The following is a 24231-nucleotide window of genomic DNA, read 5'->3' as shown; positions in this document are numbered from 1 at the left end:
ATGCTAATACCAGCTAAACAATCAACATTTCTTTTTTACAATGAGAACACCAAATGAACAGCTATAGAGCAAATTGTTACAACATATACTTCTACAATCGGAGGACTGGAAAAAAATCAACAAACCTAGCACAATCTATATCACAAATTGTTACCTTAAGACAAGCATGAAAAAATACAAACCTGCAGAATGAGAGCTCAAATTTTGCAACACGTAATGACACCTGCTGATAAAAACACACAAACAAATCTCCAAACACAGATTTTAACGTTACAAATTATGCAACAGAAACTTGTGATATTTTGTTGTAGTTTCTTAAGCTTGTAAAAATAAAATTGCAATTTGTTGAAAATATTTTTTAAGTTTGTAAAAGAAAACTTAAGTTTGTGACTTAACATAATTTTTCATGTGTATGTTTTCAGAGGTAAACTTTCAGTTTACAATTTGTCAAAACTACTTTTTAGTTTGTAAAACAAAACTTAACTATTTTTTTTTTATTTAAAATAATTTTTCATGTGTATGTTGTTAGAATAAAAGTTTTTAGTTTACGATTTGTCAAAACTACTTTTTAGTTTGTAAAACAAAACTTAACTATTTTTTTTTATTTGAAATAATTTTTAATGTGTATGTTGTCAGAATAAAAGTTTTTAGTTTACGATTTGTCAAAACTACTTTTTAGTTTGTAAAACAAAACTTAACTATTTTTTTTTATTTAAAATAATTTTTCGTGTTTATGTTATTAGAATAAAACTTTATGATTTATTAAAATCATTTTTTTTCAGTTTTGTAAGTTGCAGAACTAACATTTTTTTAATTTTTTAATTTTTTTTTTCGTGCTAATGTTTTAAAAAGTTTTAGTTTACAGTTTGTTGAAATAATTTTGTTTTCAGTTTTAAATTATGGAACTTAAAAGTTTGTAGTTTGTTAAAAGTATTTTTCAGTTTAATAAAAGTTATGTTTGTGATAAATTTTTCGTGTATATGTTGTTAGAACAAAACTTTCAGTTTACAAATTGTCAAAACTACTTTTTAGTTTGTAAAACAAAACTTAACTATTTTTTTTTTTTCGTGCTAATGTTTTAAAAAGTTTTAGTTTACAGTTTTAAATTATGGAACTTAAAAGTTTGTAGTTTGTTAAAAGTATTTTTTAGTTGTTGGTGTTTGCAATGAAAAGTTTATGATATATTAAAATTCTTTTTTTTTTCAGTTTTGTAAGTTACAGAACTAACATTTTTAATTTCTTAAAATAATGTTTTTTTGTTTTTTTTTGTGATAATGTTTTAAAAAAGTTTTAGTGTACTGTTTGTTGAAATAATTTTTTTATTTCTCTCAAGAATAATACATCTGCTTATTTATTCTTTTTGTTTAAGATGAGGTATTTCCAGCAGCCATAAGCTTACTCCCAGCAACCTTAAGCGTATTTCCAGCAACTTAAAGCACACTTATGATTTGCAAACTCTTAAATTGTTTTTATAATATTAATCTAAAAAGCATAAAACACTTTTGATGTGTCACACATGAGACTTTTGAATGACAACACTGTTTACTTAGGGTTTCACCTCCATTCGGTTCTGAAGGTTTTATTGTTGAGCTGTTGGATCCGTGATCAATCCCACGCTTACATTTTTAAAACGGATTAGTGTCTTGTTTATACTATGGTCACAAGTATTTTTTTTTCACATTTTCAACCACTGTTATTTTTGTTAAACACACGCATGGTTTACTTTGTAGATGCTAAAAATTTTATACTAGTAGTTTTATGAAGAATATTACTTAAAGTGATTTATATTTTCTACCTGCTACAACTGCAATTTAATTTCACATTCATTCTTAGCGATTTAGAGATTACTTATGTATATTCTTCCTATTCCATAAGTACAATTCATCTGTAAAGATAATGATTACCTATAACTAACTGTTTTGAAGTAACAACACAATATTTTTGAATCGTGGTAAGTTGTATTGCATAAATCAGTCTTAATGCTGTTTTATTAAAAACGTCTTTGGTAGGCTACATAGGCGTTGCATTTTGCAAACTCCAGAACCACTGCACAAGATTGTTTAAGAAACAGAAGAAGTCACGGAGTTGCATTGTTTTGATGATATGCTTTGACGGGTAAAACTTTTGTAGTATTGACGTAAATTTACCATTCAAGGGTTGGTAGTTTATAAGTTTATAACACAAGATTCACTTTAGTTATAACTTAAGATTCACTTTAGTTTCCTTGTTGACTTGCATAAGTAACTAATCAATGTTGTTTTATGAACTTTCATGCAGGTTGCTGTTTCGTTAAGGTTCTTCAGTTTTATAAAGTTCAGTGCTTAAACTGTTTTGTAATTATATCTAACCTAATATGTAACCTCTAACAAATATTCCAAACTATTTTATCACATTGAAAGATGTTTTTCTAGTAACCCATTGTTTTATACGTTCTATATGCCTCTAACTTTATGTAATGATTTTTCCACATCTAGCCTACTTATAACCTAATTTCAGTGAGGTAAGGTATATTTAAACCAACAACTTTCTATGAGTATCAATCCACAACTTAATTTTTTTCACTTCAATTCATTGCTGGGTGAAAGCACACAAGCAGATCTCGGAAACAAAAGATTATTTTATACCAGTCCTAATACATTGTCTTGTATTCATCCAAACTTCAAAATTTATCTGTTACACTGATTGATTTGTATAAAAACGAACCCATAGTTTTTTAATTCCTATCAAATTCGTCTAACGAAGTGGATCTTACAACTTAATCACTTCCCTTAATTGGATGACACCCTTTAATAAACTGCTAGCATCTCCTGTTTGAAAAGCTTAGGCACCTGCTATGGCACATAATTTCATGATCACGAGTTTTCACAGTTGAATTATGACTTAAACGTCTTTGTTTTATCATAGTCAAAACATTTTTTAAATGAAATTGCAATAAACTGTTTTATGGTGTTCAAAACAGACGTAATATAACAATGTTTAGTTTGGTCATGCGTACTGAACACTAAGTTAAGGTGTTGATCTTAGGTTTTTACGTGTTTTCTGGATACAATCTACTTATCACAAGTTTACTTATAATAAAAACGGCGGATAAAAACAAAGAAACTCAAGTTAGAATGATGTAACCTTCGGGATTTGCGATAATTTTGTACCTACAAAATGTCAATTTTGAAACTGAACCAAAGTTAAACACATATAACGATAACATTTTACTTGTTTATATACAGAAATACCAAAAGTATTAATTATTTCCAACCATATAACGCCATCCATTCGTTTAGAATCGACATAACCCATTTGTTTAAACAAGTCTGAACACGATTTATATGAAATTAGCGGTTTATTTTAAATCGATCACAATATCGTTTCGAATTGATTTTGTGGCAATTAAGGTTTTATTTTAGTTTTCGGTAAGTGTTTATTTATTTACATGATGTAAAGGTATGATTTTGTTTTTTCATTTCACTGTGTTATTGCTTGGTAAATTTTTGTTAGTATCTCAGCCTTTTGTGTAACTTTAAGTGTTTTGTATGATCTAAATAAAAACCAAGCAATATGATACATTTCATGGTAACTTTTGAACAAGTCTAAACCGGTTTTGATGAAAATATGGTAGAAAACACATGATGATGCTTTATTAAATGACCCACGTGTATCACCACGAGCCAAACAAGTTGCAATAATTTTGTTTCACGACATCAAAAAGCTTTGTGTTCGTAGATTTTAATAATTGTTTGGTCTGTAATTGACTTAACCGGTTTGTTTACCATCAACTTACGTTTAAACATAAGAAAATTACTTGAACGCTCTACTTGGATACATAGTACTATAGCATTTACGCGTGATGATTACTTTTAACAACTGCAAACCAATGATGCCAATTTATTCTACAGATCCATTAAGTAAAGATTTGTTTATCATTATCCGGCACTATTTCTATTGTCTTTTCACCATTGAATCAGTTCCTTGGACTTTTTTTGTCGTATGTTGTGTAATGTTTAATTCTTAAAAATATGTTATTTGAACATTTTCCGCTTTTATGCTTATCCTCATCTCAAACAGATTGCTTGTGAAGACCGTATATTTTAATAGTTTCCATATTTTAGTAAAAATTTCCATGTTTCATTTAACTCTTTTATCTTGTTCCTACATCTAAACTTATTGTTTGGTTCCTCCTGAACTGTCTTTTGGTCACATGTTCCTGGTGCTTCATCTTTATTACCCTATCTCACTTAGAATACACTGGTTTGTGGTTAGTCTATGTAATACCGACGTATACACTTTGTACTAGCTTTTACTTCCAGACAGTAGATTCATCCTCTTTATCTTCACTTAATCTTACAGTATAACTGCTTTAATTTCTTCCAAACACCTCTTCTTTGGTATTTCTCTGATCATATTGGACCAAAACTTAATAAGTTTACCAACTAGTTTTTCTGTCTTTACATATCCATCGTATTTTACCACCACTCGTATGTATTTTCACAGATATTAATCCAAAGGTAAAGATTTAATTTTGTGTAACATTTTCAAAATAACCTCAAACGATTATTTAAGACATGTACAAAATATCATAAAATTATCTTTCAACCTAAAAACAAGAAAGAAAGAAAAAAAAAGGTATGTCTATGCAATACTTTTCACTAAACACAGATGCAAAATTGTTAAATCACTCAGTTTTGATGATCACTGTCTGTTACACAATAACAATATATCTTTTGCTTGAGAAAAACGTTTTTTTCTTTTAGATAAGTCACATATCTGTACACACCTTTCCACAGTGATTGTCTAACAAAGTGATGCTCCTTCCACAACACTTACTCGAGATGTTTGTGGTGATGTGCTTGTATTTAATATGATTAGGTTATGCTAACTGTAAGCCATCAAACAAATTCTAAGACAATGTAAGACTTTCACCAAAGCGCGTTTGCAGAAAAACATATTATAACTAGATTATCCTATAAAAATATATCTTTCTATTATATTCTTATTACATATATATCATATTATACCATATTATACCTATTATATCATATTATACCTATAAAAATTATATAGAATACATAAAGTATTTTTCTATATAGTATATTCTAGTTTTTCTTGACAAATACGCTTTGGTGAAAGTCTTACATTGTCTTAGAATTTGTTTGATGGCTTACAGTTAGCATAACCTAATCATATTAAATACAAGCACATCACCACAAACATCTCGAGTAAGTGTTGTGGAAGGAGCACCACTTTGTTAGACAATCACTGTGGAAAGGTGTGTACAGATATGTGACTTATCTAAAAGAAAAAAACGTTTTTCTCAAGCAAAAGATATATTGTTATTGTGTAACAGACAGTGATCATCAAAACTGAGTGATTTAACAATTTTGCATCTGTGTTTAGTGAAAAGTATTGCATAGACATACCTTTTTTTTTTCTTTCTTTCTTGTTTTTAGGTTGAAAGATAATTTTATGATATTTTGTACATGTCTTAAATAATCGTTTGAGGTTATTTTGAAAATGTTACACAAAATTAAATCTTTACCTTTGGATTAATATCTGTGAAAATACATACGAGTGGTGGTAAAATACGATGGATATGTAAAGACAGAAAAACTAGTTGATAAACTTATTAAGTTTTGGTCCAATATGATCAGAGAAATACCAAAGAAGAGGTGTTTGGAAGAAATTAAAGCAGTTATACTGTAAGATTAAGTGAAGATAAAGAGGATGAATCTACTGTCTGGAAGTAAAAGCTAGTACAAAGTGTATACGTCGGTATTACATAGACTAACCACAAACCAGTGTATTCTAAGTGAGATAGGGTAATAAAGATGAAGCACCAGGAACATGTGACCAAAAGACAGTTCAGGAGGAACCAAACAATAAGTTTAGATGTAGGAACAAGATAAAAGAGTTAAATGAAACATGGAAATTTTTACTAAAATATGGAAACTATTAAAATATACGGTCTTCACAAGCAATCTGTTTGAGATGAGGATAAGCATAAAAGCGGAAAATGTTCAAATAACATATTTTTAAGAATTAAACATTACACAACATACGACAAAAAAAGTCCAAGGAACTGATTCAATGGTGAAAAGACAATAGAAATAGTGCCGGATAATGATAAACAAATCTTTACTTAATGGATCTGTAGAATAAATTGGCATCATTGGTTTGCAGTTGTTAAAAGTAATCATCACGCGTAAATGCTATAGTACTATGTATCCAAGTAGAGCGTTCAAGTAATTTTCTTATGTTTAAACGTAAGTTGATGGTAAACAAACCGGTTAAGTCAATTACAGACCAAACAATTATTAAAATCTACGAACACAAAGCTTTTTGATGTCGTGAAACAAAATTATTGCAACTTGTTTGGCTCGTGGTGATACACGTGGGTCATTTAATAAAGCATCATCATGTGTTTTCTACCATATTTTCATCAAAACCGGTTTAGACTTGTTCAAAAGTTACCATGAAATGTATCATATTGCTTGGTTTTTATTTAGATCATACAAAACACTTAAAGTTACACAAAAGGCTGAGATACTAACAAAAATTTACCAAGCAATAACACAGTGAAATGAAAAAACAAAATCATACCTTTACATCATGTAAATAAATAAACACTTACCGAAAACTAAAATAAAACCTTAATTGCCACAAAATCAATTCGAAACGATATTGTGATCGATTTAAAATAAACCGCTAATTTCATATAAATCGTGTTCAGACTTGTTTAAACAAATGGGTTATGTCGATTCTAAACGAATGGATGGCGTTATATGGTTGGAAATAATTAATACTTTTGGTATTTCTGTATATAAACAAGTAAAATGTTATCGTTATATGTGTTTAACTTTGGTTCAGTTTCAAAATTGACATTTTGTAGGTACAAAATTATCGCAAATCCCGAAGGTTACATCATTCTAACTTGAGTTTCTTTGTTTTTATCCGCCGTTTTTATTATAAGTAAACTTGTGATAAGTAGATTGTATCCAGAAAACACGTAAAAACCTAAGATCAACACCTTAACTTAGTGTTCAGTACGCATGACCAAACTAAACATTGTTATATTACGTCTGTTTTGAACACCATAAAACAGTTTATTGCAATTTCATTTAAAAAATGTTTTGACTATGATAAAACAAAGACGTTTAAGTCATAATTCAACTGTGAAAACTCGTGATCATGAAATTATGTGCCATAGCAGGTGCCTAAGCTTTTCAAACAGGAGATGCTAGCAGTTTATTAAAGGGTGTCATCCAATTAAGGGAAGTGATTAAGTTGTAAGATCCACTTCGTTAGACGAATTTGATAGGAATTAAAAAACTATGGGTTCGTTTTTATACAAATCAATCAGTGTAACAGATAAATTTTGAAGTTTGGATGAATACAAGACAATGTATTAGGACTGGTATAAAATAATCTTTTGTTTCCGAGATCTGCTTGTGTGCTTTCACCCAGCAATGAATTGAAGTGAAAAAAATTAAGTTGTGGATTGATACTCATAGAAAGTTGTTGGTTTAAATATACCTTACCTCACTGAAATTAGGTTATAAGTAGGCTAGATGTGGAAAAATCATTACATAAAGTTAGAGGCATATAGAACGTATAAAACAATGGGTTACTAGAAAAACATCTTTCAATGTGATAAAATAGTTTGGAATATTTGTTAGAGGTTACATATTAGGTTAGATATAATTACAAAACAGTTTAAGCACTGAACTTTATAAAACTGAAGAACCTTAACGAAACAGCAACCTGCATGAAAGTTCATAAAACAACATTGATTAGTTACTTATGCAAGTCAACAAGGAAACTAAAGTGAATCTTAAGTTATAACTAAAGTGAATCTTGTGTTATAAACTTATAAACTACCAACCCTTGAATGGTAAATTTACGTCAATACTACAAAAGTTTTACCCGTCAAAGCATATCATCAAAACAATGCAACTCCGTGACTTCTTCTGTTTCTTAAACAATCTTGTGCAGTGGTTCTGGAGTTTGCAAAATGCAACGCCTATGTAGCCTACCAAAGACGTTTTTAATAAAACAGCATTAAGACTGATTTATGCAATACAACTTACCACGATTCAAAAATATTGTGTTGTTACTTCAAAACAGTTAGTTATAGGTAATCATTATCTTTACAGATGAATTGTACTTATGGAATAGGAAGAATATACATAAGTAATCTCTAAATCGCTAAGAATGAATGTGAAATTAAATTGCAGTTGTAGCAGGTAGAAAATATAAATCACTTTAAGTAATATTCTTCATAAAACTACTAGTATAAAATTTTTAGCATCTACAAAGTAAACCATGCGTGTGTTTAACAAAAATAACAGTGGTTGAAAATGTGAAAAAAAAATACTTGTGACCATAGTATAAACAAGACACTAATCCGTTTTAAAAATGTAAGCGTGGGATTGATCACGGATCCAACAGCTCAACAATAAAACCTTCAGAACCGAATGGAGGTGAAACCCTAAGTAAACAGTGTTGTCATTCAAAAGTCTCATGTGTGACACATCAAAAGTGTTTTATGCTTTTTAGATTAATATTATAAAAACAATTTAAGAGTTTGCAAATCATAAGTGTGCTTTAAGTTGCTGGAAATACGCTTAAGGTTGCTGGGAGTAAGCTTATGGCTGCTGGAAATACCTCATCTTAAACAAAAAGAATAAATAAGCAGATGTATTATTCTTGAGAGAAATAAAAAAATTATTTCAACAAACAGTACACTAAAACTTTTTTAAAACATTATCACAAAAAAAAACAAAAAAACATTATTTTAAGAAATTAAAAATGTTAGTTCTGTAACTTACAAAACTGAAAAAAAAAAGAATTTTAATATATCATAAACTTTTCATTGCAAACACCAACAACTAAAAAATACTTTTAACAAACTACAAACTTTTAAGTTCCATAATTTAAAACTGTAAACTAAAACTTTTTAAAACATTAGCACGAAAAAAAAAAAAAAAAAATAGTTAAGTTTTGTTTTACAAACTAAAAAGTAGTTTTGACAATTTGTAAACTGAAAGTTTTGTTCTAACAACATATACACGAAAAATTTATCACAAACATAACTTTTATTAAACTGAAAAATACTTTTAACAAACTACAAACTTTTAAGTTCCATAATTTAAAACTGAAAACAAAATTATTTCAACAAACTGTAAACTAAAACTTTTTAAAACATTAGCACGAAAAAAAAAATTAAAAAATTAAAAAAATGTTAGTTCTGCAACTTACAAAACTGAAAAAAAATGATTTTAATAAATCATAAAGTTTTATTCTAATAACATAAACACGAAAAATTATTTTAAATAAAAAAAAAATAGTTAAGTTTTGTTTTACAAACTAAAAAGTAGTTTTGACAAATCGTAAACTAAAAACTTTTATTCTGACAACATACACATGAAAAATTATTTCAAATAAAAAAAAATAGTTAAGTTTTGTTTTACAAACTAAAAAGTAGTTTTGACAAATCGTAAACTAAAAACTTTTATTCTAACAACATACACATGAAAAATTATTTTAAATAAAAAAAAAATAGTTAAGTTTTGTTTTACAAACTAAAAAGTAGTTTTGACAAATTGTAAACTGAAAGTTTACCTCTGAAAACATACACATGAAAAATTATGTTAAGTCACAAACTTAAGTTTTGTTTTACAAACTTAAAAAATATTTTCAACAAATTGCAATTTTATTTTTACAAGCTTAAGAAACTACAACAAAATATCACAAGTTTCTGTTGCATAATTTGTAACGTTAAAATCTGTGTTTGGAGATTTGTTTGTGTGTTTTTATCAGCAGGTGTCATTACGTGTTGCAAAATTTGAGCTCTCATTCTGCAGGTTTGTATTTTTTCATGCTTGTCTTAAGGTAACAATTTGTGATATAGATTGTGCTAGGTTTGTTGATTTTTTTCCAGTCCTCCGATTGTAGAAGTATATGTTGTAACAATTTGCTCTATAGCTGTTCATTTGGTGTTCTCATTGTAAAAAAGAAATGTTGATTGTTTAGCTGGTATTAGCATTCTCTAAAATAAAAATATAAAATTTATTCCTGCATGATAAACCTAAAGTTACGTTGTTTTAACCAAGCCATTATTCTTACAATCTTTAAGCGATACTATATCAACAAAAATAATTTCCAAGTTAGCTGTATTTATCAAAATTATTATCAATGATAAGATACATGGGTTTAAACTGAACACAACTAAAACAGGAGGTTCTACATGTCTTAATTTAGTGGTTGTGTATTGAGTTGTATCGTCATGTCATTATCATAGAGTGTGGTTTAGTTGTAATAAGCATCATAACACACAATCGTAACTGTTATTCCTGTATGATAAACCTAAAGTTACGTTGTTTTGACCAAGCTATTTCTCCCGGTTATAGTTACATGTATTAAACGTTACTATAAAGGTTTAGCTGAAACCACTGTTTTAGCGAAACGTAGACCTAAAGAAATAAAGGTTTATCGAAACTAACATAAACCGAAACGAAGATTAACCGAAAGGATGAAAAAATGCAGTATTTATTATTGTTCAAGATGATTAAATGCAGTATTTATTAAGGTTTTTGGACAAGTCATAGATTATAATAATTATAACCAACCCTTTGATCATTTGCCGTACAATGAACTAAAACCGATCCACAGATCAAAAAACTCATCAAAGTACAACGAAATCTTCAATCAACCTAAACATTCGAAACAACAGTGAAACCTCATATACCAATAAAATTACCAAAAGATCCCACCAATCAATGACAAGTTATGAAACTCGAAAGATCTACTGCCCATAAAAATGAAACACACTATTTGGAAAGACCTGGAATCGAACCAGTAGACCTACTTACCAGGATCAATAGTGAAAACTCTATTCCTGCAAGCAAACAGCTTCACGAAAAAACATGGCTGCAACCAAACCGATAAAAAATTAACAAAACATACAGACACATACAGAACATATACAAAACATATACATACAGACAGACAGTTTGCTAACTTACACGCGATCAGTTCCCACTACGTATTGTACGAGAAGAAAAACAAACATTCGTTTATGGTATTGCGTTGTAATAAATTTGTTGAAGAGTCATGATCAGTAAGGGAGCCAATACTTTTTTATTTCTAGGTTCGCTTTTTGGTTAATGAATTGGATTTAAGTTTAAATAATTAAAAAAACGCCTATTGAAATTTTTTTATAAAGAATATACCCATCCATTTCATAAACTTTGCAAAATGGAGCCCTCTGTAAGTAACATACCAATCAAATTAAATTTAAAAAAAAAATGAACAAAACAACTTACCATGAGCATTCTTAACAGGTGTGAATACTTGAAAAATAAGAAAGGAACGCGTTTCATAGAAATCATCACCAGTCAATTTTTAAACGGTCCACATAGCAGTTTCACAAGAGATGGACGGGTTTTGATCAACAACCATCGCTCGAGAACAGAACAACGATATATGTTCTTCTCCGGGGAACCTGATACTTCACGCCTACAAAGTGAAACAACTAGACCTGCGGGGGAGTTACTCATGGAAGGCCTTCAACGACCACAAAGAAGGGTGGAGACAGAAGTCATCGATAACAATCTTTGTGTTGTCTGCTTAGATAAACGAACCAATATTAAACTTTGCTAACATATTTCAGTACAAATTATCACATCTAAACTTTACTATCATACTCTGACAATCTAACAACACAAGAAAAACTAGATAATGTTAACTGACTAAGAGTGCATTGTACCAGCTGCTTGCTAGGCTAGTTTATAAAAGTCTACTTCAGGAAGCAGGTTGAGTTCGTGCATCCACAACAAAACTGCTTATGAGAGTTTTACGCCTAACCACCAACAGCTGTGAAGAACAAAACGGTTTCATTAATATCACTCTTAACAGATTCGAAAAACAAGAAAGGAACGCGTTTCAAAAACAATTATTATTTATCAAATTTAATAAAATACTTTCATAGAATGATGTCACGCGCCGAAATCAGATGGTGATACCCTGTCTGTGATGATACCCGGGGATACCACTTCCGTCAATACCCTTGGGTCCACCTTTGGTGCTACTTCCGGTGATACCGATGGGGCCATGGACATGCATCTCCAACTACTGATGACGGCAAGGTAATAAAATAAGTATATCAATGATGTGAAGGACATTACTAAAAGAAGCGTAATTTTTGCAAAATATGATCAAAAAATGTTTTCCCCTCGGATGTCAACTAACCTAGTTCTCCTTTTTAACAACGATTCAATGTCCGATAACATCGAATCGACATAAAAACGACAATATTGCCAGCCGATCTAAATTAGCACTTCGGATTAAGACTTTGTTAAAATAAACGTCGGCAATTACAAACAAGACTTACAGCGCTGGTGATCGCAGATGGATATATTTCATCAATAAAAAATATTCTAGCACAATGCAACAGTGGCGATTATGACGCGCTGTCCTAATTTTGCGTCACATTTTGATACTACTTATTTTCGACAGTTAATCCACGATCATTCTATTGCGAAATTAAATAATAGGTTAGAATAGACCGGCGGCCAAACTTGGCCGATTGAGGAGGTAGCACCGGTGGTCATTCAAGCACTACTTAGCGGCCATGGCCCCAGGCTGCTTTATTCTTCGTCTTCGTCGTATGAGCTGTTCTTCTGGACTATATGTTTGGGGGGGTTTTTGGGTTAGCAGGCGCAACCTGCAGCAGGAAACACGGCCTCGCCACGTTTGTCCATGACCGGCTGAGCTGGTCCTTGGTTGACCAATCCCAAGCTCAATCGGAGATCGAGTGGCTTTGTGTAGATGTAGCAGGCTACAACATCGTCAATGTCTACAAGCCCCCACCTTCGCGGATAACATCAACAGCCATCCCAGTGTTCCCCCACCCCAGCCTCTACGCTGGCGATTTTAACTGCCACCACACTGACTGGGGGTACAACTCCATCAACAACGACGGAGATAGTCTGGCCGCTTGGGCAACCAACAACAACCTCGCCCTCTTATACGATCCTAAGGGCGCACCGAGCTTCCATTCCGGTCGTTGGAACACTGGCACGAACCCAGACCTGGCTTTCGCAAGTGATGACCCCGATGATCGCCAGCCGGACAGACGTGTGTTAGAGAAGTTCCCAAGGTCTCAACACCGACCCTCGCTAATCACGGCCCCCTTGCTTGCCACACCTATTCCGAGCAAGCCTGTCAAGCGATGGAACTTCAGAAAGGCCGATTGGGAATACTACAGCTTCCTCACAAACGAAGCTACGCAGTACCTCCCATCCCCACACACCATCAAAGTGGATGAAGCCTACCAGGACTTCTGTGATGCAATCATATCTGCGGCAAAAGACTCCATCCCGCGAGGTCGACGGAAAAACTACATACCTTGCTGGGATGTGGAGTGCGACAGGCTTTACCGCGACTTCCTCCGTTCCCCCCAGGGTACCGCCACCACCAACTCAGCAACAGCCCTGCTGGCAAGATTGGATTCAAAGAGGAAGAAGCGCTGGACAGAAGCCATAGACTCAATCGACTTCACGCACTCCAGCTGCACAGCTTGGAGTACACTCAACAACCTCACTGGCAGATCACGTGCCTCTCGTCGCCAATGCCCCATTTCAGCAAATGCCATCGTCTCACAACTTGTGAAAAATGGAGTGCACAGAACGAGAGACCGTGAATCAGACAAGTCCGTCCTCAAGGAAATGACGGACCTCTGGAAGGTCCCAACACCTGTCGAGGGCAACATCTCTGGTGAGTTTACCCCAGAAGAATTTGCCTCCGCCCTCTAGCACCTAAAGCCAGGCAAATCCCCGGGCCTTGACCACCTATGCCCGGAACTAATACTCCAAGCTGCCCCCTCTATGAGGTCCTGGTTAAAAGAATTCCTTTCCTGCTGCTTGCGTCACCTGCGCATCCCAAGAATCTGGAGAAGAGCCCTAGTGGAGCTGCTTTATTGACAGTAGGTTACATCATTATAACATAGCATGATGCCCTTCTTTGTGTACCGGACACTTGTAGGCTACCATTACTCAATACATAGTGAGCTGATAGATTAACATTATCGCTATATTTTATCTCAAAACTTGAAAAAAAAATTGGCCTTTTAGTTAACAAAAGTGCCCTTTTTTCGTAATCTTGCCCCCCCAGTCAAAAATCGTTCCGGCGCCCCTGTTTACCACTGCACATTTTGCGATTTATCACTGCGCAAATTTGGTTTATCACTGCACAAATTGGTTATCACTGACCCTTAGAATTAGGTATGGTACCGAGAATAGCGACAGCTGATATCAAATAGCCTAATTTGTACCGGTTTGCAGGCCTGTTGGAAAACCATTCCCTCTTTGTTAGGTTATCATTCTTTCCCAAAACATTTTCATTTTGCACAGTTTCTGACAATTTTTCTACCAACCTAACACGTGTTGGCTTTGGTTGAATTCAACATGTTGAGGTTGCCAAAGGAGGGGGTAGGGGGGCGACATTGTTTATTCATCTTAGCTGTTAACTAAACAAAACAATTGTAGTTAATTGGGCCTAGGTTGGAGCTCTGCAACGGGAAAGATGGACAAAATCATTATAATTGTAGCTGTTGCTCGAGAATGTTGGGATTTTGCCAGAGGGGCGAAATTTTTTTCAGGGGGGGCGACGCCCCCCCTGGCCCCCGGCTGGCTACGGGCCTGTCTCTGTAAAAGGCTGTCAATGAATGTCTGTGCTGTCGCCGCAGTTACATCATTCTCCGGCTCAATGGTTTGCAATGTCGGCTTGTTTGTCTTGTGTGACGTCACTGAGCATGAGCAATGTGAAGACAATGAAGCGTTCACTGCGTGACGCAATAGAGTACCAACTTCCGGAACGGGTGCGAGGACGTAGCGTTGAGCAATTAAATCAAATATGGACTTATCAGTTGTGCAATGGAAGTTTATTGGCATGTTTTGTTTCATTTTCGTGAACAGATGGAAGAACAACGTAAAGCATCAATATAAAATAAAAGTACTGTATAAAAGCATAAAATAAAAATAAATAAACTGAGAATAAAAGTACAGACAGCAGCAACTGCAATGGCGGATTGGTTCTGTGGTTGCATACTTCATGAGACGAAAAAGCAGAAATGCCCACAGGGAAGTTATAGATTAGTTGGCGTGTTGCAGTTGGAAATATTTTTTCACTGTTTCTTTCACTTTGCATGTCACCGGATAAGTATTGTGACGTCACGGGACGCAACTTTCCAAAAGGTACCATAAAAAATCCCCCATGTTGAAACTTCGAAAGAACAAAGGAAAAATGCAAATCGTAGCTAAATTAAGTCATCGGCTGACTTGGCGCAGAGAGTTAGGACGATGGTAGTCATTTCATTGATGTTAGTTTGATTCTCACCACTGTTATGCCTATTGATGTTTTTTCTTCTGTAATTACCAAACATAGTTCAAAGTAATAAATGTTAAAGTGTCTCCGCTACTGATCAGCACGACTCTGATTGGTCAAATTTCAAAGTAGGGACTTTTTTATGGTACCTTTTGGAAAGTTGCTCACGGGACATTTGTGCCAGAAAAAACATAACGGAAATGGCCACTGGTCACATTTTCGACCCAATAATACAAAGCAAAGAAGGGGAAATTTTAAACAACTTAGTTGGAGTCCCCAGTTGTGGGCCAGCTAGCAACCAGCGAAATAAAAAATAAGCAGGGCATAGGTCAAGCAGCCAGTGAGAGAACCACGATAATGAAAAGGGTGCATTTACATTTTAATTCTCAACCAGTGTGTAACCTTAATGTTTGCTGAAGGTGGACGTGGGAGCAAAGCCATCACGTGAGAGCATTGATGCATGTTGCAAGATTCCCCTCCGTCAGAAGCCCAGAAGTATGACAGATTAAGTACTTTGCTTTTCTTTTTCAGTTAATAACAATCCGACGCTGCGCTTGAGTCACGTGATTACATCAGCCCGCTTCTCACCGGACGCAAATAATTCTTGAAATGTGATTTGTCAGCTCTCTACAGTCCTCAGATGCATCAATCAATCAATCAATCAATCAATCAATCAATCAATCAAGTTTATTTCGGCAAAGCTCCACATGCATTCGCGGGAAACTTCCATTGTTGCTGAAAGTGATGAGATCGCCTCTCCCCAAACAAAGCAAAGATCCCCTTACTGGTGGGTCGGGATGTCATGCGGACTCGTGGCCGCTACCATCTACGCGTTCAACACGATGATTGTCAAGATGGTGACGTCAGTGGAGGCGCTTCAGCTCACGGCGAGTCGCTGTGTCGTGCAGGTCATTCTTTTGCTTCCTTACGTCATGTACAACTGGCGGAGGAATTCTGTCGACTTTACCGGTTCACCTGGGATGCTCAAGTATCTTCTTCTTCGCGCCGCAACCGGCTCCACCGGCTCTCTGCTGCTATACCAGGCGATCCAGCGCATTCCGGTAGGTGACGCTGTCACTCTAATGTTCACCAACATTATTTTCGCGGCTGTGCTCGCGTTTATTTTTCTCCGCGAAAAACTGACTGTTCTTGACGTCATAATGGTGTTTACGACAATTGCGGGGGTCGCTTTGATCTCAAAACCCAGTTTTCTGTTCGGACATGAAGGAAGCAGCGATGGCTATGAGAAAGGGTTAGGGGTGGGATTAGGGGTCATGGCGGGGTTTTTAAGCGGGAGCACCATAGTTGTCCTACGAAAGCTGGGTAAGAAGACCCATCCATCCCTCAGCATTTTCTACTATTCGATTATGGGATCGCTCACCAGCATAACCGCTCTCGTCGCGTCGTCTTCATTTCGATTGCCATGCCAACACGAGCTTCCTTACATCTTTCTCATCGGAGTGACAGGGATAGGAGGACAGATCTTCCTCACTATCGGACTCCAGTACGAACGAGCCGCCGTCTTTCCGGTCATCCGATCCCTACAGATCGTCATTGTCTACGTCATACAGGTAACTGTCTTGTTTTAATGAACATTTTGTCGCTTCTACCTATTTGTAGACCTCTGCTATGTTTGACATGTATTGTTTATCTTTGTGATGGTCAAAAATACAAGCAGATAAAAACAAAGTTGCTATTCCCCAATTGAGTGAAATAATCTCAATCTCTGTCAAATACACAAATAGTTGCATGTAGTTTTGGTGGTAGATTAATCATTGCAATTGTATATATTAAATCCGAAATAATGAAAGGCTCACTTTCAATGCCTTCATTGTACCGCTTCAGATCTCCGTGTTTTTATATATTTTTCAAACGCTTTAAGAGCATTGATAGTTGCATTACATTAAGCGATTACCGTAATTCTGCTTGGTTGGTTTGGTTTTAAATCTTTATCTTCGGACTGACAAAGCCTTGATAGGGTAATCCTGGAAGTTCCTCATGCTTGCAGAGGCTTCAAACCAGTGATGCAGGGGCAGGCTCGGTATTGGCAGAGTGAAAGTTTTGATGATTGCTGAACTGTTATAGTCTGTGAATTATTCCATTCATTAGGTGCTTCTCAATGGAGAGCATTCCTTGCCGTGAGTTGCTCACTCCAAACGCACACTCCAAGAGACGAACCAGCTTTGCTTGATCTTCTAAATATATTGAATTTCTTTCTTGACATTCAGACTTACCAAACTTTCGATTTTTTTAGATATTGATTCTTCACGATATTCCTTCAGTCCTCAGCATTTGTGGGTCTGCCTTGATATTTTCCAGCGTGTTTGGAATAACGTTGAGAAAACTTTACAAGTTAAAGAGAGACAAGGAAAGCTGAACTGAAACCACGGAAATTGAAATCTTTATCCGCTTTTATTTGACAAGACTCGGAAATTACAACGGTCTATGCTCATAGGTCAAATATAACTTACACCAAGTGCAGTCGACGAAACTGTTTCAACCTTTTGATCTTGTCCATGCAATGATGTAGCCTACGCTGAATAAAACGCCTTGGCTCATTGTAAGCTATAGGCCAGCTCAGTGATTCTCGGTTTATTCAAAGTGCATATTTTTGTTGTTTATTGTTTTGTGTTTATTAAAGTAATATTGAACACTATAGTTCTTTTCACTTTTATTTTGTGATATATCCAGTTATTCACGTAACATTGTTTTTATCCAGTCACAATGAAACAGATTGTGAGGTGAGCCGCTTTATCGCTTATGTCATGCGACCGTGATGTCACTGAAGATTACAGGAAATTTGTTTAACAAATATTGCATCATCGTTTTGCTTACGTCAGCGTTGTTGATGACATCCTTGAGAAGCGTGGAAAAGTTTTAAAACTTTTTTGTTTAAATGCATGTATCGCGCACGTGGACGAACAATCAGCTACAAATCAAACGAGGTTCAAGATTAGAAGTGGAAGGGGTCACGTTGGGGGGTAACTTGTCTACTTTCAGGGGCTTTCACTGGGCCTTATGCTGATTGCAGTACAAGCAACCAATTATATTGCCGATGATTTTCATGAAGTAAAAAACTGATTTCATTTTAAGTCGATTCAACGTATTGTGATAAAATATTCCTTTGAAGTAATTTATTGAGAAATTCTTTTTTTTTGTTTTTTAACATTTTGTCATATTATACTAGAACGACCAAGTGGCTTTGATGACGCATTTCCATTTTTGAATAGCTGGCATTCAGTCAAATGTTGCGCTTTTCGGCTCAAACTTCCTGACAATTATTTGTTTCTTGTAGTCAACCTTACGTGTGATTTTTATTACCGTACTCGTTTATTATAAATAAAAAAGTTACACATGAAACTGCTTTGTGGCCGTGCTAATTACTGACTTCTAACCCAATACCAGTACGATACATGATTTTCTATTCAGGCTTGTTTTAAACCTTTCAAGGTTTTGCCGCCTTTTCCCGTTCATTAACGTGCTGGTAGGTCTATATCGATTTTTGTAGTTAGTATCTTTTTCGTCCCGGTGTAACGGTCCAGGAGTTACTGCGGTCTGAAAGTTACCGTAACTTCTGGACCGCGTATACGCGGTCTGAAAGTTACTGCCAGTCCAGAAGTTACTAAAACAGGGTTTTGAGATTTGACGCTTGCAGCAGATTTGTATAAATGATTTCAACATTGGAAACATGTTGAACTTGAAGACTTATCCACCATTGCATCTTAACAACATGATTTACAGCAGAAACGTAATTGGGAATGAAGCGAAAATAAGATGAAAGTTAAAAGATGAGTTTTGTACCAGAAATTGTTGCTGTTTTGGAATGAAATTTGAATTTGTGACCTAACAATTTACGTAGGCTATCATTTTAACCTGATTTGTTTGTATTATACCATTTGAAGTTGTGTCCGTGCCTTACTTGCGTTGGCAAATAAATTTGCATGGGGAGGTGATTGACTAGATCAGGGGTGGGCAAACTTTTTGTACTGAGGGCCACATTTGAAAAAATGTTGCAGCCGGAGGGCCGCACACTCTCGTTACAAAGTAGGAAAATTTACCCGGTGTGTAAATGAACGCATATTCATATTAAACACAATTTTTGTATTTCACACTCAGTTACGTTTAAAGCTATGCAATCATCATCACAAAAGTTAATGAGACTTGTGCAACTGTTCACAGTTTTTCACAGTCTTCTGGTTTGGTTGTGTCTTTTTAAATTGTACTCCTTCAAAACAGCCACGGACTCACGGCACAACAAGCAAACTGCTTTATTCCCAATTTCGATAAAATAGTATTTAACAGTCCATTCCTTATTGAAAACACGACTTTCATCTTCAATCTTTCGTTTCTTAACAGCACTCATTATTTTAACAGAGTAAAAATATAAATCTTTTATTTTTTAACAAAAATCCTGTCGAAGTAGAAAACATTAAACAGTGCGTCTCAAATAATAATGAAAAGCTGTTTGGAGGAATGTAGAAGTACTGGTAGGCCTACGGTAGCCGCTACCGTATTTGTATTTTATGATCAAACAATTGCATCAAACAATGCGTGAAAGCATGTTGCAATACATGCGCGACTGACGTGTGTGTTTACGCACTAAAAGTGAAGAGAAAAACACACTCGGAAAGGGAATAATATTTTGTCATGTAACCTGTTTAATTAAAACAATAAGTGATGAGTAGTAGTTTCTGCAAGTGCCGGCGGGCCGCATAAAATGGTCTCGCGGGCCGCATGCGGCCCGCGGGCCGTAGTTCGCCCACCCCTGGACTAGATGATCACTTAGTTAGCCTATAGTCTTTTGCTGTCATCTTGATTGTGCTATAATGTAACCTACGATTCACAATGTAGTATTATGCGTGTTTTATTGACTCATTGTAGGCTATATGGCTCTGTTGAAACAAATAATTTAATTGATCATCGCTCCAAACATTTCAAAGTTTAAATCGTTGCTATACGTGAATCGGTGGCATTTAATAAGCTATACAGCAACAGGCCTTAATATATCGTACAAAGTTTGCATTTGAAGGCTGACTTGTTAGCCGCTGGTCTTGAGTTGTAGTTGACGAATATAGTCTTTGACAGAGGTGGGCAGGGTTACTTTCAAAAGTAACTGAGTTACAGTTACTTGGTCAAAATAGTAACTGAGTTACCGTTACAGTTACCGATTTCAAAAATGTAACTAGTTACAGTTACTAGTTACTTTCAGTTACTCATAAATCTCAACATAAACGAAGACTCTTTGACTATATTTTATGTATTTCATGAAAGTTAAAACCAAAGTTTTCTAGTGAATGAAGCACTGAGCCTATTTTTGGTCTGGTTTTTCATAACTACCGTTTTGAAGAAATATAAAGTAACTTAGGCTACATGTAGGCCAACCAGTAGTCAAAACGCCATCAACCTTCAGTGAGTAGGCTATCACAGTCTCACACGCGGGGAAGGCTTTAGCTTTTACGAAAGTGTTGAACACTTTGAGATTCCAATGAATTTCCGTGGGACTCCCATCGAAAACACGTGGCACGAAACTTAAAAGTCTAGAATTATGGTTTCGTGGTGAGAATATTTATCCTTGGGATTCATCTTTCGCATACTTGCAGAGGGTTTAATCTACTGACCAAGTGAAGGTTCAGTCCATTTACAAGTTTTCCCAAAACAATTTCCAAAAACCACACCCACTTACTATAGCAGTAACTTTTGGACTGCTTCTGCGGCGTTGCAGTCTGGAAGTTACTGTCAGTCCAAAAGTTACCAGCGGTGCCAGGCGTTTTCACAATCAATAGAACAGCGAAAATTGTTTTATCTAAGTGTAATGAATTCATTGCTCTCAAACTAATGCAAGCTTTTCAGTTAACATTACAAAATACTTGTAATTATTAATCTGACCTTGTGAGAGGTTAAAAATTTAATTATTTTTTTGAAACAAAATTAAATAAAATTTAAATGAAATATTTGGCAACTCTTGTAACTTTTGGCATGCATTAACTCTTGGACTGCTACACCGGACGCGTTAATGACAAAAAATAAAATGATTGATTGAACGACCAAGTGGATTTTTCAACGCATGGCAGTTTTTGTACTGCGATGCGTTGGCCTAACACTTTGATGATTCAGCATTGTTCGGTAATGACGTAACAAGCACAAGTCCGCCCCGATAGCTCAGTTGGTTAGGGCGTCACTTCTGGAACGAAGAAGCTTTAAGATCAAGCGGCGCTGGTTCGACTCCCGGGGTGTGCGCTTGAGCAATGCACGTTAAGGACTGCTCTCCATTCAGCGGCATCTAATGGATGGAATAGCTCCCCGGCAACAAGACTTCAACAGTCGAAAACTTCACTTTGCCAATCTCAGTGACCGGGCCTGCGTCAGTGATTCAAAGCCTCTACAAGTAGGCGAAACTACCAGGATTAAGCTCTACAAGAAGCTTTCCCAGTCCGAGGATAAAGATTCAATCAATCAAGACAATGGAAGCAAAATTACAAAGAAATATGCAGATCGAGGATTAGTCGTCGTGAGTACATTCAATGCGTAGCTGAAGAGCTTTGTGGAAAGCTACCAAACAAACAAAGTGGTGAGGTAGCTGAAGCGGATCGGGAACCTCCCTCCCAAAAAAACGAAGGACGTGCTCAACTTCCAAATACCGCAACAGAACGACACTGATATGTTGCAGCTGTAAAGAGGCGATCTGCAGAAAGTGTTGCACAAAAGTATTTCTAAAATGTGCCAAGTAACTGTGACTGCAATAAACAATGATTTCTGATGCCATTTGTAGATCTTTGTGCTGGCTTTCAGGCTTATTTAAAGGTTTTTGTTATTTTGACCTCATCTGCAGACAGGCGCGGATCTAGGAGTTTTTTTTGGGGGGGGGCAGAAAATTTGAAAATGAATTAAAAAGATAAAACAGATACGAACAATCAGTGGCGTAGCCAGGAATTTGGGGGTTTTTGACGGCGTGTTCGCCAAAGGCGACACTCAGCGGCGGGGGGTCTGGGGGCCTCCCCCAGAAAATTTTAAAATATTACTTTGAATTTGGTGCAATCTGAGAGCATTTTCAACAAAAATATGGGTATAAATATTCCTGTAAAGTGGTGCTGTCTGGTGGCATAGCAAAAGGATAAGATCATGTTTTTTTTCGGCATTTTTAACCGAAGAAGCGATGATGCAAGTCGATGACATCCTTGAGAAGCGTGGAAAAGTTTTAAAACTTTTTTTCTTGAACGTTTGCATCCACCGCGCACGTGGACGAACAGCCTAAACAGCAAAACTTGTCATTTTTACATTGATTCAACATCTGCAGACGTTGGATCAAAGTTAAAATGACGGATTTTGTTGTTTGGGAGTCAGCTACAAATCAAACGAGGTTCAGGTTAGAGATCAGAACTTAAAACTCTAAGTGGAAGGGGTCACGTTGGGGGGTAACTTGTTTGCTTTCAGGGGCTTTCACTGGGCCTTATGCTGTTAGCAGTAAAAGCAACCAATTGTATTGCCGGTGATTTTCATAAAGTAAAAAATTGATTTCATTTCAAGTCGATTCAACGAATTGTGAAGTAAATTATAGAGAATTAGTAAAATGCGAAAGTTGTTGGCAAGAATCTGTTCAAACGCCTTTGAACTGATTTACAGAGACACTTGTCCTCCCTGAGTTCCTGTAAGTTGCCAGCCAGACCAATAATCTCACTTTCCATGGCTCCAGGTTTGATTCTCAGTCGGCTTGTGTAGATGACTTCACATTCACAATGATGTCAATTGTTATCACCTCTGTGACGATGCGGTGACATCATAATGAATAGTCATTGTCAATGAAGTCACAACAATCGTCGTCGTCGTGTGAGCGTCGTCGTGCAACAATAAAATACAAAAACTCCAAAACCGTCCAACAACAAAAAGTTTATAGTCTCTGTAAAAAAGCGGTCAGAGAATGTCTGTGCTGTCGCCGCAGTTACATCATTCTTCGGCTCAATGGTTTGCAATGTCGGTTTGTTTGTCTTGTGTGACGTCACTGAGCTAATGTGAAGGCAATGAAGCGTTCACTGCATGATGCAATAGAGCACCAACTTGCCGCAACGGCCGCAAGAACGTAGCGTCGTAGCGTTGAGCGATGAAATCAAATATTGACTGGAAGTTTGGCAAGTTTTGTTTCATTTTTGTGAACAGATGTAAGAACAACGTAAAGGATCAATATAAAATAACTGAGAAACTGCAATAAAAGTACAGACAGCAGAAACTGCAATGGTGGTTTGCTTCTGTGGTTGCATACTTCATGAGACGAAAAAGCAGAAATGCCCACAGGGAAGTTATAGATTAGTTGGCGTGTTGCAGTTAGAAATATGTTTTCACTGTTTCTTTCACTTTGACTTTGCATGTCACCAGATAAGTATTGTGACGTCACGGGACATTTGTGCCAGAAGAAACGTAACGGAAATGGCCACTGGTCACATTTTCGACCCAATAATACTAGCAAAGAAGGGGCAATTTTAAACAACTTGGTTGGAGTCCCCTGTTGTGGGCCAGCTAGCAACCAGTGAAATAAAAAATAAGCAGGGCACAGGTCAAGCAGCCAGTGAGAGAACCACGATAATGAAAAGGGTGCATTTTACATTTTAATTCTCAACCAGTGTGTAACCTTAATGTTTGCTGGAGGTGGACGTGGGAGCAAAGCCATCACGTGAGAGCATTGATGCATGTTGCAAGATTCCCCTCCGTCAGAAACCCACAAATATGACAGGTTCAATATTTTGCTTTTGTTTTTCAGTTAATAACAAACCGACGCTGCTCTTGAGTCACGTGATCACGTCAGCCCGCTTCACACTGGACACAAATAATTCTTGAAATGTGATTTGTCAACGCTACAGTCCTCAG

General features: G+C 35.7%; 1 protein-coding gene across 1 annotated transcript in view; it reads left to right on the top strand.

Moving 5' to 3' along the window:
• The window catches only part of LOC145781768 (solute carrier family 35 member G1-like), a 29520-nt gene extending 10791 nt beyond the window's left edge, over positions 1-18729 (top strand). Inside the window, exons 2-3 of the mRNA XM_082593440.1 lie at positions 15907-16946; positions 17630-18729. Of these exons, the coding sequence (XP_082449566.1) occupies positions 16083-16946; positions 17630-17752 (987 nt within the window). The 5' untranslated portion in view covers positions 15907-16082 and the 3' untranslated portion in view covers positions 17753-18729. The remainder of the gene's footprint in view (positions 1-15906; positions 16947-17629) is intronic.
• Positions 18730-24231: the final 5502 nt, after the last annotated feature.

The sequence above is a fragment of the Aplidium turbinatum genome, chromosome 13, assembly GCF_918807975.1.
Source record: "Aplidium turbinatum chromosome 13, kaAplTurb1.1, whole genome shotgun sequence".
NCBI classification, from domain to species: domain Eukaryota; kingdom Metazoa; phylum Chordata; class Ascidiacea; order Aplousobranchia; family Polyclinidae; genus Aplidium; species Aplidium turbinatum.
The sequence above is the reverse complement of the archived record's forward strand: the minus strand, read 5'-3'. Positions and strand labels throughout refer to the sequence as shown.